This window comes from Pantherophis guttatus, chromosome 2, assembly GCF_059756535.1.
Source record: "Pantherophis guttatus breed Tessera chromosome 2, ASM5975653v1, whole genome shotgun sequence".
Classification (NCBI taxonomy): domain Eukaryota; kingdom Metazoa; phylum Chordata; class Lepidosauria; order Squamata; family Colubridae; genus Pantherophis; species Pantherophis guttatus.
The window spans coordinates 206577637-206594093 of record NC_142064.1 but is presented as its reverse complement, the minus strand read 5'-3'; the positions used below and the strand labels follow the sequence as shown (position 1 = coordinate 206594093).

Genomic DNA, 16457 nt, shown 5'->3' with positions numbered 1-16457 from the left:
TTCTGGGCATCTATCTTGCCATTTCCATTACTGTCTGAAGCAGGCAGAAGAAAAACACAAGTTACCAAGAATCTCCAAATGGAATGAATGGATATCAGATTGATATATGCAGTTTGGTGTTTATATGACTATTCATTTAGGTAGTTTAAAGAGTGATTGAGAAAGGCAGCATTCATAGGTGTTTTGTGTCAAAATCTGAAAGAAGATGCAGCACTGCAATCAACATTGCTGCAAATAAAAGTGAGGCAGGACTTCAGTCACAATCCCACACCCTGCAATTTGCAGGCTTTGATACCTGTAGAAACTTGACTGTATCTCTCTCCTCATCCTTATGATGGTTCAGCTCATCACCGGCCTATGAGCGAGACAGGCTTACTTTCCAAAAACCACATGGAGGTCCTGGAAAACTTGCACGCTTGGAGTGTGGGGGCGATATTTTACATGGCCTTCTTTTCTTTTTTAGTGGATTGGCTCTTGTTCCTTTTTTGCCTGTTACTAATGATGTAATCTTGTGTCCTAAAAGTTTTTGCCTGTCACAATTGTGATCATGACATGGGTACATAAATTTACTGTCAATCATCAATTGATCAATAACCCTAACCCTAATCCATTTAGTGGGAAAAAAACAAGGCAGCTGAAATAAGTAGATGTAATCAAAGGAAACGATGCAGTTTGTACAAATGGGAGAGGGAAAAATTGTCCTGTGCTGTCCTTACTGGAACATAAGGATGAAGGTCGAGCTAATCTAGCATTGTGTGTCACCCTGTGGCCAACCAGATGCATACAGGACACTTAGATCAGGTGTTACTGCCCGACAGTTGGTAATAACCTAAGATAGTAAACTAAAAGACCATCAAGACTAGTAGCACCAATAGTCTGACTTAAAGAATTATCTGTCTATCCTTGAATCTCCAGAAAACTATACCAGCGTGAAATGTACAGTGTCCAATGCAGATGCTAGAAATAAAGTCTTAGTCTATGTTGGCCAAAAAAAAAGCCTGCTAACACCTTTTCCAAGTAATACATTTTATTAAAAGGTATAAACTTTCATGATGCATTTTAATAAAGTTTATTAGTTGGAAAATGTGCTTTTGGACTGCTAATTTTTTGCAACCATTGCTAATCTGTTTCAATTAGTTGCCTCTCAGCTATTTTTCCTCTAAGGTGACTTTGTCAAAGACTTAACAGATTTTACACACTTTGAGGATGTCCTTGGGTGGTGTCAGAGAATGAGATCTGAAATTGACCAGAGACGATCATTTTAAAGAAGCAAAATAAAGATTATGAACGGTGTTTCACAGATGTTGTGACCACGAGATCGTCAGAGAGATGAGGGCTCTTTCGCTCTTCCACGCCTTCTAAACGGAGAGGAGAAATGCCGAACAAACTGAGCTCTATATTACTGTTTAGCAGCAGCTTCTTTTAACAGCTGGCCTGGTTGACCGGGTTTGGGTGGGGCGGGCCATTCCTAGGAGCAATCGCCAGGAATGCGATCGACTACATTTCCCAGGCTCCTTCCGGGCGTCCAGAGGTGGGAGGGTCCGTAAATAAGATTCGGAGCAGCCGGGGAGGGGGTGTTCGCTGGCGGGGAGAAATGCTGCGGGCTGGGGTTGCTGGAAGACTTTCGCTCCGGCGCTTGGGCTCCTTCGGGGCGATTGCATGCGGGAAGCGGAGCTATTCTTCTGGGCAGGTGAGCTGGTGGCAGGGGTGGGCGGCAGCTGTGCGTGCAGTTGGGCTGCCTGTTTGTGGACGAGCAGGCAAGATTCGCGCCGAATTAAAACTGCCGGTGCGAAACGGAGCTCAGTCCCCGAACTCCAGAAAGCTGCGGGGCACTTGTGCCTTCTAAGGGAGGGAGGGAAGGAGGGAAGGCAGGGGCAGGCGAGAGAAAAGGAGCGCACGTCTGTATGCATTCATACGAACAATTGAGCTTAATGGGGGTTCAGGCCTCCAATCTGACTTCAACAGGTCGATTCAGGCAAAACGTTTGAATTAACACAGTACAAGAGAGAGAGCCGGAGCACGAGCAGAATTTATTTCACACTGATGAATTATATCCAGCCAGACAGTTCCCAGGAGAGAGATAAGGACAGGGTACCTCTTTTTCCGGCATCTTTCTTAGTGAGAAGTGATTTTGTGGGAGTTTCTTGAGAGAATCCTGGGATACACTTGAGTTTCCTGGTGACGATTAATTCAAAGAGTTGTGCTTTTCCGAATAAGGAGAGAAAGTAGCAAAAAGCCCTGAAACTCCTCATCCACCTACTCCCCATTTTTGCATGCATCAGGAGACACATTGCAAGAGTGTCTGACTGTGAGATGCCCCCATTGAAGTGTTTATTGTTCTAATTAGCAACTCTCACTGCTCAAGTATGGCAGGTCACTATCTAAGCAAAGGTCTGAGGTTGGGGGTCAAAAAGCAGTGATATCAACAGATAGTATGAGTGAAGGAGAACACCTTCCAGGACTTGGGACATAAATTGAGACATGAAGCTTGAATTTACTGGCATCTTCCAGCACTAGTTCTTCCATAAATCAAAACAACGCAGAAGACAGGCTGCCTCCTAAACAACTGCAGTTGTGAAGAGGTGGCTGTAGCTGCTGGCAGTGAAAATCAGCTCACTTAAAACATTTGCTCCTGAATCAGAATCAGAATAGAGCTAGAAGGGGCCTTGGAGGTCTTCTAGTCCAGCCCCCTGTTGTTGCTGCTACTATCTTATCAGCCACACCTAACTTACCTTCTGGTCTTCTGTAGTGCAGTGGGGAGGATTGGATCTATATGAAAGGGATGCTGAGAGGGAAGCCGCTACCCACCTTCAATCTATTTAAAGAAGTTTGCACTAATTTGCATTTCCCATCTTTCCACTTATGGGCAATTTTACCCCAGCGATTGCTTTTCATAAATGATACCAGGAAAAATGTCTTTCCTAAATTACTGTGTGAGCTCTAGAATATTAATATGCAGGTTTTTTGGAAGTGTGCTTTATCTCTTGCTCTGTTACTGTTTCTGTACACACAGACGACTCACTCTCAGTCATGAACTCATGGACAGGACTTCAGTAAGTAGGAAAGAGCAGAGGAGGCTTGTTGGGTACAAAGGGCAAGAAGGACTGCAGTCCTCTTGACAATGGACTTGAGATAACACACTGAGTAAACAAGTCTAATTACAAAGGTCAGAGGCAGCTTAGAGAGACTACCCCCTCTGTCCTGTTCCCACATCAGAAAATTGAACCAGCGGCTAGTCTTAAGCTAAGGCTGAAACAGTAGCAGATGTTTGGTTTTTTTCATGGATAGCAAAGGGATTACCAAGATGTAATGCCTGGATTTCTGGGAAACTCAGAGCTACAAAAGAGGGTTTGTTGTTTTTGCAGTGAAGTTGTTGGGGCAAAGGGCTGTTCTTCCTTCTAATTGGGCTGTGGTCAGGAATAGCTACGGTAGGATTAATAATGGGTTTCTTGGCCTGTCTCAATCTGACTTCGTTCTGAATGATCACTTGGGAGTTTCTGGCAATCATCTACTGCCTTCCTCTACAGGAGAACCTGAAACAGACCCCTCTCTATGACTTCCACCGACATCATGGTGGGAAGATGGTGGACTTTGCAGGCTGGAGCCTTCCTGTGCAATACACACACAGCCACCTGGACTCCCATCTCCACACACGTCAACACTGTTCTCTCTTTGATGTGTCCCACATGCTCCAGGTAACGTCAGAGGGAGGGCTTAAAAGTCACCACCTTGCTGTCTTTGAGTTCCTCTCTCATGTCTCCAGTTGTCCGTTTCAGACTCGGCAACTGGATCTTAATTTAGCTAAGATTGAATTCATGGGCTGTGCTAAGCTGTAATTTATTGAACAAACTACAACTGGCTCGATTTTCAAAACCAAATAAACCACATATATGATTTCATTTGTGAATCCATCATCTTTTGATATTTTAGGAAATGGAAACCTCTTGTTCTTGAGAAACCCTGCAAGAGATGGAGCTCTGCACTCTGTCCCTGACAGTGGGCCTTGTAGGACTACTGGGAAGGTGCCTGAGAGCTTTCAACAACTACAATATTCGAGGGCAGATTGCAAGATTTGTATGTGCAAACGATATATGCTTTTATATGAGAAGGAGTAGGGAGCTCTGCCCAGTGCAGATACTATCTGCATCTGCTTTAATCCTGCCCACTTCTGGCATATACTATAGTCCTCAACAAAAGAGGCAAAGTAGCCTTGAAATTAAACATACACACTTCCCACCATGAATAGATCTATCAAACTTCTATTGTGTCAGGCATTTTTAAAACTCTAACTTTTATGTAAACAGCATTACTTCCTGACTATACATTGCATGCAACCATAGTACTACTTGAGATGGGTTCACTTTTCTAGAGCTTGTATTATGAGGTATCTTGCTTTCCCAACACTGGAATTAATATTTTTTAAAAATTACTATAATGCAAATCAGTTTAAATTAGCTGTTTCTGAACTATATTTTTTAAATAGGTTGGATTTCCAAAACTGAGGAGAGTTGGTATAAGAAATCTAGAGGGCACCACATTACAGAAAATAATTATAAACTGATGGATTACTTTTGCCATTATCATTCCACTAGCTTTCCTCCCAATGTCCTTGGTAGTACAGGGGTTTAAGGCACCCTGTTATTAAGCTGGTTATTAAGACCAGCTGCCTGCAATTACTGCAGGGTTCGAATCTCGCCAAGGCTCAAGGTTGACTCAGCCTTCCATCCTTTCTAAGGTAGGTGAAATGAGGACCCAGTTTGTGGGGGCAATAAGCTGACTTTGTATAAATATACAAAAGGATGAAGGCTATTGCTGAGCACATTGTAAGCCGCCCTGAGTCTTCGGAGAAGGGCGGCATATAAATCAAATTAAAAAAAAAAAAGTCCTTAACTTGAGATCAGCTGGATATAACAGAGACCAAGCCCTCTTACCGTAGTTGTGGCACCTCACCTTTGTAATGGTCTCTGCAGAGATACTTGTTTGCCTTGGTTATATCAGGCAAAAACATATACATTTTCCCAGGACATGTAGAATATTTTAGAAGTCTTGGGAATTTCTACTATTTTATTTTGATCTTCTGATTTATAGTTCTGTTTTTTTATAATCTGTGCAGCACAGATTTGTGGAAGATGTAGGATAAGGGGATAATTTAACCGTTTCCTTGCAGACATTTCATTCCCTGATTAGATAACATCACCAATGTTAGTGAGTGGGCTTTGCTCTTTGTTTATATACAGTAGCTTGCATTTGCCCTGCCCTGCCCTAGTGTTGATTGTGGTTTTCTCCTTGGTAGTGCCTTTACTAGTGTTTTGTTTTTTGTTTGTCTGATGTTAATTCCTCCTTAGTTACTTATTGCATCATATTATTGCATAATATTGACATTCAGCAATATTATTATTGCTGAATGTCTATGGAGATTCTCAAGTCATCCAGGTCATGGTTGTCCCAAAGGTGCTTTTTCAGGAGGCAACTGGACTTTCTGGTTTTTTTTCCCTTGAAGACGTTTCACTTCTCATCCAAGAAGCTTCTTCAGCTCTGACTGGAAGGTGGGGAATGGATTTGCCTCTTGAAAAGTCACCTTTGGGACATATTATTGCTGCTTATTACAATAATTACATAATAATTACTCCATATTGGCTGCTGGAGAGGATGTGTTCTGCTCTTTTTCTTTTCTTCTTAGCTTTTTTATTGTGTTGTTCGAATAGTAGGTAAATAGGTTTATCTCTGTTTATTGATGATTGATTTGCCTGAATGCCACTTCCAGGAATTCCCTAGCATTTTTGTCTTTAACTTTGCCTAGGATGCTCAGTTTCCCAATTGAAAATATCACTGAGTCTGTCCATGTGTTGTGATATTAAGCAGTTTTGTCTTCTGACTGCTACTTAAGTGTTCATGGATGCTAGTCTTCTATCTGTCTGTTCTACACAATAGCTGTTACAATCCTTACACTGTATTTTGTAGTTGACTTTTGTTTTTTTCTTTTTGGGCAGAAAACAATGCCCTAATTAAGGACACCACAGTTTAGCCCTCAGCTACATAAATTCACTTAATTAAACTCTTCATGAATATCACTGACCACATACAATCTTTTTTTTTATTTTTATTTTATTTTTTTTTAAATTTGATTTATATGCCGCCCTTCTCCGAAGACTCAGGGCGGCTTACAATGTGCTCAGCAATAGCCTTCATCCTTTTGTATATTTATACAAAGTCAGCTTATTGCCCCCACAAACTGGGTCCTCATTTCACCTACCTTAGAAAGGATGGAAGGCTGAGTCAACCTTGAGCCTTGGCGAGATTCGAACCCTGCAGTAATTGCAGGCAGCTGGTCTTAATAAGCTTAATAACAGGGTGCCTTAAACCCCTGTACCACCAAGGCTCCTTAAATAGTAAGTTCAAAAATTATGTCTCGGTATGTTGTCCTTGTTTCTACATGTCATGTAATAATACCGGTATAACATCATGGGCTCTCTTCCAGGTTAAATGAAATAAAATATTTCTCTTTCTCTCTCTTACAGACTAAAGTGTTTGGCAGAGACAGGGTGAAGTTTATAGAAAGTCTAGTAGTTGGGGATATTGCAGAGCTGAAGCCTGATCAGGTACAATGGAACCAAATAGATCACTTGGAATAACCAGTCAATAGGATGATAGATTTGGCACTGAGATATCCAAGATCAAACCCACATGCCTAGTTAGTTGATCTTTGATAAATCTGGATTATTGTCACCACTTCTGATCACCACATTTTATGAAGAACATAGAAAACCTGGTGCATAGTCAGATAATGACCTGAATGGAAGAACTATAAGAAATGGTTGAAAGAACTGGATAGAATTAGACAAGTGAAAAGAATATCACCTTAAGATACAAGTTTTCAACTATTTAAAGGACCATCATGATTTCTGCTGCTCTAGAAATCAGAAAATGTAGAACAATGTGTGGAAACTAGAAATCAGACTGTGGAAAAATTAGAAGCTCTTAATAGCAATGAACTCCTCAAAAGTGGAATAACATGATGCAAATATTTAAGCAGAAGATGGATTGCTATAATTGAAACCTCCATTATAGATTCCGCACTGAAGATGTTAAATTAACTCACTGCTAGTTCCAACTCTATTTTTAAAGATATGAATAACTTAAATTGACTTTTCAACATTCAAAACCAATGTCTTGAAGAATACAAAAGGGCCTTGCATTTGAAGAGTCTTGGTACTCTTAACTTAAAAAATTGAATTCATGCCTTAAACAATGGAGTAGTAAAAATATATTTCTGAAATATTTAAAACAAGGTACCATAAGCATGTCATTATGATGTTAAGAAATTAAAGCTATGCGTAGCTTATACAGAATTGTAACTCTTAATGGAATCTCATTTCACATTGCAGGATTAAGGGATATTTTATGGATTGGGGTAGGGGATGCTCTTTTGGATGCCAGCTTTGATACTTATTACATTTGTATCCAGTTCTCAGCATCTCTTTCTTGAAAACTGATCTCAGAGACCAGTAATGGAATTGGCTGAATTCAGCTTTTCCTTTCAGGGCACTCTCTCTCTGTTCACAAATGAGAAGGGCGGCATTATAGATGATTTGATTGTGACCAACACCTCAGAGCAGCACTTATACGTGGTCTCTAATGCCAGTTGCATGGACAAAGATTTTGCCCTCATGGAGGTATGTTTCTCATTACCGTTCATTCCCAAGAGGAAGTAGGAGAAACTGAGATGAGAAGAATGAAATTCTGTTACAGAAATAGACCTATTCTATATTCTATTCTATTCTATTCTATTCTATTCTATTCTATTCTATTCTATTCTATTCTATTCTACTCTCGATTCGATTCTATGAAAACGATCATCCTCTATGTGTATCTTACTATTTTCTATTTACTATTTACATATTGTAGAATAAGATGAAGGAAATGAAAGCAGCTGGCTATGATGTACACTTGGAGGTGTCAGACAATGCTTTGCTTGCTCTGCAAGGTAAATAAAATTTCTTAGAACTACCATCAGGAATCTGAAAAGTACCTTATGCCAATATTATTTCAACCATTGAAAAGTGAATTCCTAGAGTGTCAGCCATTTGGACAAGATGAAATTTGATATGCAATATTGTATTTTATGTGGAACTAAATTTCTTCATTAAACTTTGGTGAAGTTCCAGAACTACTTAAACTACATGCTGGTCTTTCTATTTCCTGCTTTTTTCTGCTACCAGGTCCTACTATGGCCCGTGTGCTGCAATCCGGGGTGGCAGATGATCTGGCTAAGTTACCCTTCATGAGCAGTGCGATGATGGCCGTATTTGGAGTGCAAGGCTGCAGGGTGACACGTTGTGGCTACACAGGCGAGGATGGCGTAGAGGTATCACACTGACAGCTTCTAGATGTGAGCAGGAATAAGGATCTTTGGGGGAAAGGCTTGCAATAGCAGCAGATGGTAAGATGGTATCCGGTTGGACAAGCAGTTTGAGAAAAGACTACCGGTGAATCCTCCAATTAGAGGAAGGTAATGTGTTGATAGGGAAGAAATAATTATTGTGGATGAAAAATAAGAGTGTCTGTTAAATCCAAATATTGGGATGATTAAAACACAGGGTGAGAAAATGTTCGCCAATAAATCACACCAACTAAATCATGTGCATTCTCATACCTAGATCTCTGTCCCTGCGAATCAAGCTGTGGAGCTGGCCGAGCTGTTGCTTAGGGACTCTTCTGTGTGGCTGGCCGGACTTGCAGCTAGGGATAGTTTGCGACTGGAAGCAGGTCTATGTCTTTATGGGAATGACATTGATGAGAACACAACCCCTGTGGAGGCCAGTCTGGTGTGGACTCTTGGTAAGTACCCATTGGATTTTGAATTTCTTTTTGTCCCAGCCAAAGCCAAACTGCCCAATGTCCACCCAACCTGATGGGACACGACACAAAGATTCAATATTGGTAGGAATGTCTATGGAGCTTCTCAGTCATCCAGGTCATGGTTGTCCCAAAGGTACTTTTTCAAGAGGCAACTGCACTTTCTTGTTTTTCTTTGAAGACGTTTCGCTTCTCATCCAAGTAGCATTCAAGAACTGAAGAAGCTTCTTGGATGAGAAGCGAACATCTTCAAACTCCCCGTCCCCACCCCCCCAAAAGTCCAGTTGCCTCTTGAAAAAAGCACCTTTGGGACTATTGGCAGGAACTTATAACCAGAGCATAAACTGGGTGGGAACTATACTGGGCAAGTAGTTGCTTCTGAAAGGAGGATCTTCTGATCCACAATAAGGGAGCTAGTGCTATCATGGTACTGTACTTTTCTGACTTCTTTCCAGGGAAGCGCCGTCGTGTTGCCATGGATTTCCCTGGGGCTTCAACCATTTTGGCCCAAATTAAAGAGAAACCGAAAAAGAAGCGTGTAGGGCTGACTTCTACAGGACCTCCCATCCGGCAGCATGTGCCCATTCTTAGCCCAGAGGGCAAGGCAATTGGTAGGTAGTCTGATGGATCTGAAATCTAGATGATGATGATGATGATGATGATACCTGTTGCTGTGGTTGACTTCATACAGTGACTGGATTCACGTATCATGCCAAGCCAAGTTTGTGTAATAATGTTTCATTGAATATATCACAATCAGCTGGATTCATACAATACAACATACACATCCAAAATTAAATGATACATATTTACACATAGAACATTGTATAAACTTGAGATGTATAAAACAATTCAAATTTAAAATGTTTTGATCTAAAAACATTGAATTTTGACTTTGAATTGGGCTGTTGTTACCTAGTAACAATCTGAACTTGAAATAACCATGCCCTGTTTGCTTGCTCTTAACTGCTATCTAAAGCACCATTTTTGTTCATTGCTCTTCTTGATAAGAGACCGTAGGCCCTGTAATCTGATGACTGCTTTTAACTATGCTGGTTGAAATTTGTGAGAATTATTCCAGCACATCTGGAAGGCACTATGCAAAGGGAAACAAGAATGTTATGCTATTTAATGGGTACTGGGGGAGGATAGTGTGGAAATCCGAGAACTCTGTTTCCTGTTGTTTCTGTTAGGTGTAGAAATTGTATGCTCCTTATTGAGCAATACTCTGGCTGTTTCTCTTTGCACTAGGTGAAGTTACTAGTGGCTGCCCATCACCATGCCTGCAGAAGAATATTGCTATGGGCTATGTGGACAGCGAATTCAGCAAACTGAACACAGCCCTCACTGTAGAGGTGAGGAAGAAGAACTATCCAGCTCTTGTGACCAAAATGCCCTTTACACCTACCCATTACTACACCATAAAATAGGCTGCTGCCAGCAGAGGTTTTTAATTTTATATCACATTAAAAGACAAGAGATATCTGACTCTATGAAGAGTCTGCTACTAAAGACAAATTGAGCCTAGAGAAGACTGTATCAGTCTAGGATTGATGTCTGCAGTGCGAGGTGGAATATTTGAGATCTGATAAGCAGAAAAGTAACCTGGTTTCATTCCTCTCATCTGCTCAGTAGCTTCTTGGTTGCTGTCATGAGTCATTTGACTCAGATCATGCACATATAGTTGAATCTAGGCTACATTTTGGGGATTGGTCAGGCACGTTGGAATTTGGAAAGCATATTCTGGGCAGACTTACAAAATTGGAGCATGGTCAGCAACAAAATTCTAATTTAGCAGAAGGAAAACTGAAGAAGATACTCTCTACTTTTGAACTCTCTTCTTCAGGACCTTGCCCTTTGACTCACAGCTGATCAGCTGTCTTTTTCCTGGGTAGATGGACACTAGACCCTCTCTATTTTTATACTCGGAGAATGCTGATGAGCCCATTGGAATTTTTTAAAAATAAATGTCAGGTAGTTAGATACCAAAGATAATGTCAGTAGGCACAGGGATACAAAAATCACAGAACTACTTGTGAGCCATTTTTTTTAAAGTAGAGGATTGTTAATTCTTCAACACATGTTTTGTGAGAATACACAGGAGCAGTGATTCAAGCTTAGGCAAATCCTCTTTTATTTCTTTGCTTTTTTTTTCTGAGCTGGAGGCTTCAGATAATGTCTTGAAATACAGCTCAGGGCACATCTATGAAATTTTCTTGGCAGCAATAAAATAGTTTGCTATTGTTATCTTTGGTAGATGTCATTTTTGCTTTTCGTTTTCTGGCCAGCTCATAGCAATGGCATTCCCTGGTGGTCTTCCATCTAAGTACTAGATCTAAGGCAGGATCAACTTGGTCCAGTTTTTCCAAGGTCAGCTAAGGTGCTACCATCCTCTTTGACAGACAGTTCAGAGCTACCTCGTTCCTAATTTAATCCATAAAGGCATAACTTTCTTGAAAGCATATGTGAATAAAAACTATGCAAATGGAAACAGGCTGCAGTATTTACAGGAGCTGATGGGGCAAAAACATTGTTAGCTTCCAATTAATATTGGCTCCATGGAGAGAAATTTAGGAGAAGAACATGGAAAAGTTGCATGCCTCCCCTTCAATTTTTTAAAAAATAAAAATGTGGATGTTTTTTTTGCTCAGTAGGTAGCATGGCCCTTAAGAAATAAAATGCAGTTCACATGCAATGGCTACAATAACAACCAAGTTACTTTTGTTTTGTTTTTAATTACATCTTTATAATCTGTATATTACAAACTCTGCAATAAGTGGCAGCACATGGCAGAGAAAAGAAAAGCTCGGTATTGCATCAGCACCTCTTTGATCACACGATTATAGAGCAGCTTCATCTCAGTCCTTCAAGTCATAAGCACAATGGCTTATGGATTGCGAGCAGAACTATCCTAGAAAGTGTTGAGCTCCAGAAAGTCATTAGCCCATACTACCTACAAAGCGGACAGAGGTAGGAAGACATTTTTTTTAAAAAAAATGCCCAGGCTAGATTTCTCCAGTCCTACCAAATGTAAAGAACAACTCTTAAGAATCCCCAATGATTGGCCATATATCTTGGGAGATCTCAAGCTGTGGGCCAATACACCTGGCTACTGCTGACTCAGACTATAGTTTATGTTAGGCTTAAACTACTCAGAATAAGATGGCAACTGATGATTCATGCTCAACTGGAAAAATGAGCCTGTGTCCTTTCTAAGCAGAAGCTGGCTCAGGGCCAAGGACTTCAAGAACCACAACAGAAAGAAATGAGGTCTGTGCCAGCAATTTAATGCTGAGAAAAGAGAGGCTGGAGGTCAGTCTGCAGATAGGTTTGTGGCACGTAGAAGAACAATGAAAATAATGTAATTGGGTGGGTGGGTGGGGAATTGCAGCTTCCCGAACCTGAGTAAAGCAATCCTGAGATTCAGAGCTTGGCAACTGGACGGATAGGAGCAGTCCTCACAGCACCAGTGATGGCCAGCAACTAAACCATAGCATGGGAGAAATGACAATTTTGATTGCACTTTCCCTTTGCACTGAATCAGCAAGGCCTCTGAGTGGGCAGGCAGGCAAGCATCCCCATCCTCTGTGCTCCTGGTGCAGCAGGAGCCTGGCTTGGTCACCTCTGTTGTTACTCTCGATGTGTTTTTGTATTTGTGTTGCTTGTGCTCTCCCTAAATTTAAAAAAGAAAATCCAACCATATCAAAACCTTCAAGAAATGCAATCGGTGTTTTTTCTGGGTTGATAGCCCCAAACCACTGATGCCATTGTAATGATGACCAGTTCAACAAATAAAACAACTCACCACATAGAAAAGTGTGAAGAGCCATCTGGAGTTTCTCCATTCTGTCCTCCATTACCTGGAAAGAATAAGAATGGGCAACTAAATCCTTCAGCTCCTATTCTCCTGCTCCTTTGGAGGACTCCTGTGTCCCTTTTGTCTTCCAAAATATTTACTGAAATGACTTTAAGGATACTAATACCACAACACTCCGACCCCTAAGTAATAAAAATAGCAAAAAGTATGGTCACACAAAATCATTTGTCAGCAGACACAGTGGAAACTCTCCAATGTTCTCTGGTGAAAGAAACAACAATACCCAGGGGCAGAAGCTGACTCTTTTTTCTAGATTTGTGCAGTGCACAACTAGTGTGTTCTCAAGAAAGTGCTAACCCTGAGTTTTTAAACAAAGCTCCAGTGTTCTTTCAGAAAACAACACTAAACCTGTTTTTATAAAGACCACAGAGAAGACCTGACAAGCACTTTGGAAAGCACGAGTCAGGCATTATGTGGGGAATGGCCTCCACCAAAGTTGAACCTCTTCAGTTCCCCTGCAGCCTAGCCATCCGGGTCACACAGGGCCGTTCTCAGTAACGAGTCTAAATTACACATCCATAGCATCTAATATGAATACCCTATTAAATAGAATAAAATTAAAATAAGGCCAAATTAAACTACATTATTACAAATTAACTATAGAAAACAACCACCAAAATTTCACAATAACTAATAATTCATTGCTAAACTTCCATAGCCCATTCTGGGGAAAATATAGATTCTGCAAAGTAGAATGTTCACATTCTTTTACAATACAAGTGTAAGAAATACTTTTGGAACGTTTACTCTCTTCCCCTCCCCCCCCTTGCTATGCCCTGCCAAGATAGGAACATTTTGCTCTGTGATCAACTTCTAGAGTATTACGATATTCATGGGCAATGTCCTCACAATTGGGGAAGGGCTGTTGGAGGAAGACAAAACTAGCTTCCTTGGAGTTGCACATCCACAAATGTCAATTTAATAACGCTGCAGAATTCAATGATGCCGTGTTTCTCTCTGCAGAGTGCAAATTAATCTTAAAAGATGCCTCCGTATCAGAAATGCTTGATCACAGAGGACACTGTAACACTTGTTGCCCAACCATTGTGCATACTTTTTATAAATGGCTTGGGGGGGGGGGAGGAATTGGTAACAGAACTGGCATTCAGGATGGAGTGAAAAATAAGTATTTTTAGGACAACCTAGCCAGAATAGACTAATGCTTGGTAACAGAACTGGCCAGCAACTAGTTAAAGACCTCTCAGGAATGGGACAGAAAAACCCCACATCTATTCCTTCACCGCCTTGTTGCTTCTCTCCCACCACCAACACCCCGGTCAACTCAGCTGCCAGAGACGCTGGAACAATCGACCTGGCCTGGCAGATCATTCTGGCCAGGGCTTTACCGCTAACTCTTTGGGGCAATGTAATGGTAGGTGGGAATGACCTTGGCAAAGACCTGCAGCCAAGGGAACAGTAGTCAAATAAAAGGCAACTTAGCCTGCAGCAGCCATGTAGACAAATCAAGTCAAGTCAAGTCAAGTCAAGTGGCTCAGAAGAGAGTTACCTCCCTAGTTACTTGAGCTGTAATGGGGATCGGGGGACGTGGGGAAAGAGAGAGAGATGTTCAGAGTCGCGGGATTCTGCCAATGTAACCTTACAATAAAGTAATTCTGCAATAAAGTAGAATTTTCTGGCTGTTGCTTCCTGTCTGGTCTCTGGCAAGGCTGCCAGGCAGGGAGTCAAGATCGACCCCTTCCCTGGACCGGGTTCTCCACGCGGGGGGGCGGGGGGCACACTTGGAGGGAGACCCGGGCTGATCTCCCGCCCGCACCACCCAACGGGAGTCGATGGGAGCCCCGGGAGTGAACGGCAGGTGCGCGCAGGGGGAAAAGCCGATCCGGGTGGACTCAGCGCAGGGGCTTCTTCGGGGAGCCCTACCTTGCGGGTAGTAGAGGTTGGTGACGGTGTTCCCGTAGATCCGCCAGGCCACCTGGATGCCGAGCAAGCTCACCAGCAGCCAGAGCAGCAGCAGCTGGAAGAGGGCGGCCCGCAAGTCCTGGGCCTCCCAGTCCGACAGGAACTCCTGGCCGAGCCAGGTGAGAGCCCGCAACACGCGCGTGGGGGCCTCCCACTCGGAGGAAGCGGCGTCGGCCCCTGCCTCGGCCTCAGCCGCCATCGAAACCCACCCGCCGCTCGCACAATGGCGAGACCCACAAGGGCTCAGCGCTGCGCCACAAATCCAAACAAAACTGTCAGCGGCTCCTCACACGCGCATGCGCTGCAGGCAACTTGCAAACCCCTCCCAGCCGAAAAGTGTCGGCGTGCGTTTCTTCTTTACACGCCCGCTCCGAGTTCCTGAGGTTAAGGAGCCGGCGAAGGGGGAGCCCGGTCTTTATACGCAAGGAAGGCGCCGCGCGGGATTCGGAGACCGGCACGATGAGCATGTGATGCAGTCGCGCACGGCACGCACAGTTTTCCCGAAGTTGACCGATTTTTATTCTTGTTATTCAGCGATTCCCCTGGGTTTTACACAGAGGTTTGTAGTGCCGAGAAGCCGTGGAACGAAGGCAGCCTGTGCGATCTGAGTCCTTCGGGAGAAGGGCGGCATATACATTGCATAAAATAAACAAACAAACAAACAAACAAACAAACAAATAAATAAATAAATAAATAAATAAATAAATAAATAAATAAATAAATCTTCAACCAAGAAAAAGGACCAAGTCGGCTTCGTTTGGAGAGACGTTTAAAAGAGCAAATTCAATCGTTAAATAGTTGCATTTTTATATAAGGAACTTCAGTACCTTTAGGTACTGCAGGTTGTCCAGAAAAAGGAAGGAAGGAAGGAAAGAAAGAAAGAAAGAAAGAAAGAAAGAAAGAAAAAGGAAAGAAAGAAAAAGGAAAGAAAGAAAGAAAGAAAAAGAAAGAAAGAAAGAAAGAAAAAGAAAGAAAGAAAAAGGAAAGAAAGAAAGAAAGAAAAAGAAAGAAAGAAAGAAAGAAGAAAGAAAAAAGAAAGAAAGAAAGAAATCGTGCATTAAAGTTATTTTAAAGCACCGCCTTTACTCTTTAAAAAAAACTCCCATCGGAGCTGCAGGGTAAAGGAATCGAGCAATCATCATCTGTTCCCGAGAAGCGATCACTTTCGTTTTCGTTTTCCTACTTCTTGCCAAAAGGAGGCGGATTTTGCCACCTTCCAGGGTTCTTCCGTCCGGAGCTGCTGGATTTCGGGTGGGGAGAAGCACGAAGTGTCTGTGGGTAAGGTTTTTAATTTTCTCTGAATGGCAAAACCTTGCGCTCTGTTGCTGTGAATGGCTGTGAGATGAGCTAGACTAGAGCGAAAACCTTCATCAGTCAAGCCGACCCAGGAGCATCAGAGGCGCTCCCCGGAATCCAAGACTAAAATAACATTTAAGAAATTATGTGAAATTAGGGATTTTCTTAACATGAAGTTTTAATATTATCGTTAAATGATGTGTTAAAGAAGGGTAGATCTTTTGCTGTAAAGATGCATGATTATTATTATTCTTTCTTAATGGTTTTATGCTATTTTCATTATTGCTGTTGATATTTACAGTTACTGATCTGCAATGTTTAAAATAGTATAAATATTCAGTTGTTTAACTCTAATGATAAAAAAATTCTTACCTAACCAATTTAATCCTGTTTAATTCTGTGATGCTTGCGATTTCCTTGTTTACTCATCTTGTATTATTTTCTTTTGCCTTTTATTTCTTCTTGGAACTGTTAAGGTTTTTCTTAACTTAATACTTTTGGGAACACA

At 41.8% G+C, this 16457-nt stretch overlaps 3 protein-coding genes across 4 annotated transcripts in view; 2 read left to right on the top strand and 1 right to left on the bottom strand.

The window, feature by feature from the left end:
• Positions 1–1450: 1450 nt before the first annotated feature.
• AMT (aminomethyltransferase) lies at positions 1451–11103 on the top strand. The gene is made up of 9 exons (XM_034441264.2): positions 1451–1690; positions 3528–3695; positions 6519–6599; positions 7542–7673; positions 7906–7984; positions 8220–8365; positions 8658–8838; positions 9312–9467; positions 10108–11103. Exons 1-9 carry the CDS (start codon positions 1595–1597, stop codon positions 10284–10286), a joined length of 1218 nt encoding a protein of 405 aa, XP_034297155.2. The 5' UTR covers positions 1451–1594; the 3' UTR covers positions 10287–11103.
• Positions 9579–15032, bottom strand: TCTA (T cell leukemia translocation altered). Its single transcript, XM_034441284.3, has 3 exons — positions 14615–15032; positions 12662–12716; positions 9579–12529 (listed from the first exon to the last, which is right to left on the bottom strand). The coding sequence occupies exons 1-3, from the start codon at positions 14850–14852 to the stop codon at positions 12487–12489; spliced, it is 336 nt and encodes a 111-aa protein (XP_034297175.1). The 5' UTR covers positions 14853–15032; the 3' UTR covers positions 9579–12486.
• UBA7 (ubiquitin like modifier activating enzyme 7) overlaps positions 15026–16457 on the top strand; it is a 54000-nt gene continuing 52568 nt past the window's right edge. For both annotated transcript variants that reach the window (XM_034441309.3, XM_034441298.3), the window contains exon 1: positions 15026–15931. The gene's annotated coding sequence lies outside the window, so the exon portion shown is untranslated. The remainder of the gene's footprint in view (positions 15932–16457) is intronic.

Coding starts and splice junctions, on each gene's coding strand:
- AMT (XM_034441264.2), top strand. CDS start 1,595: ATGCTGCGGGCTGGGGTTGCTGGAAGACTTTCGCTCCGGCGCTTGGGC. Junction 3,696..6,518: donor ATGTGTCCCACATGCTCCAG/GTAACGTCAGAG, acceptor TCTCTCTTACAG/ACTAAAGTGTTTGGCAGAGA. Junction 9,468..10,107: donor CCCAGAGGGCAAGGCAATTG/GTAGGTAGTCTG, acceptor TCTTTGCACTAG/GTGAAGTTACTAGTGGCTGC.
- TCTA (XM_034441284.3), bottom strand. CDS start 14,852: ATGGCGGCTGAGGCCGAGGCAGGGGCCGACGCCGCTTCCTCCGAGTGG. Junction 12,717..14,614: donor CAACCTCTACTACCCGCAAG/GTAGGGCTCCCC, acceptor TATTCTTTCCAG/GTAATGGAGGACAGAATGGA. Junction 12,530..12,661: donor TCTTCACACTTTTCTATGTG/GTGAGTTGTTTT, acceptor TTTTAAATTTAG/GGAGAGCACAAGCAACACAA.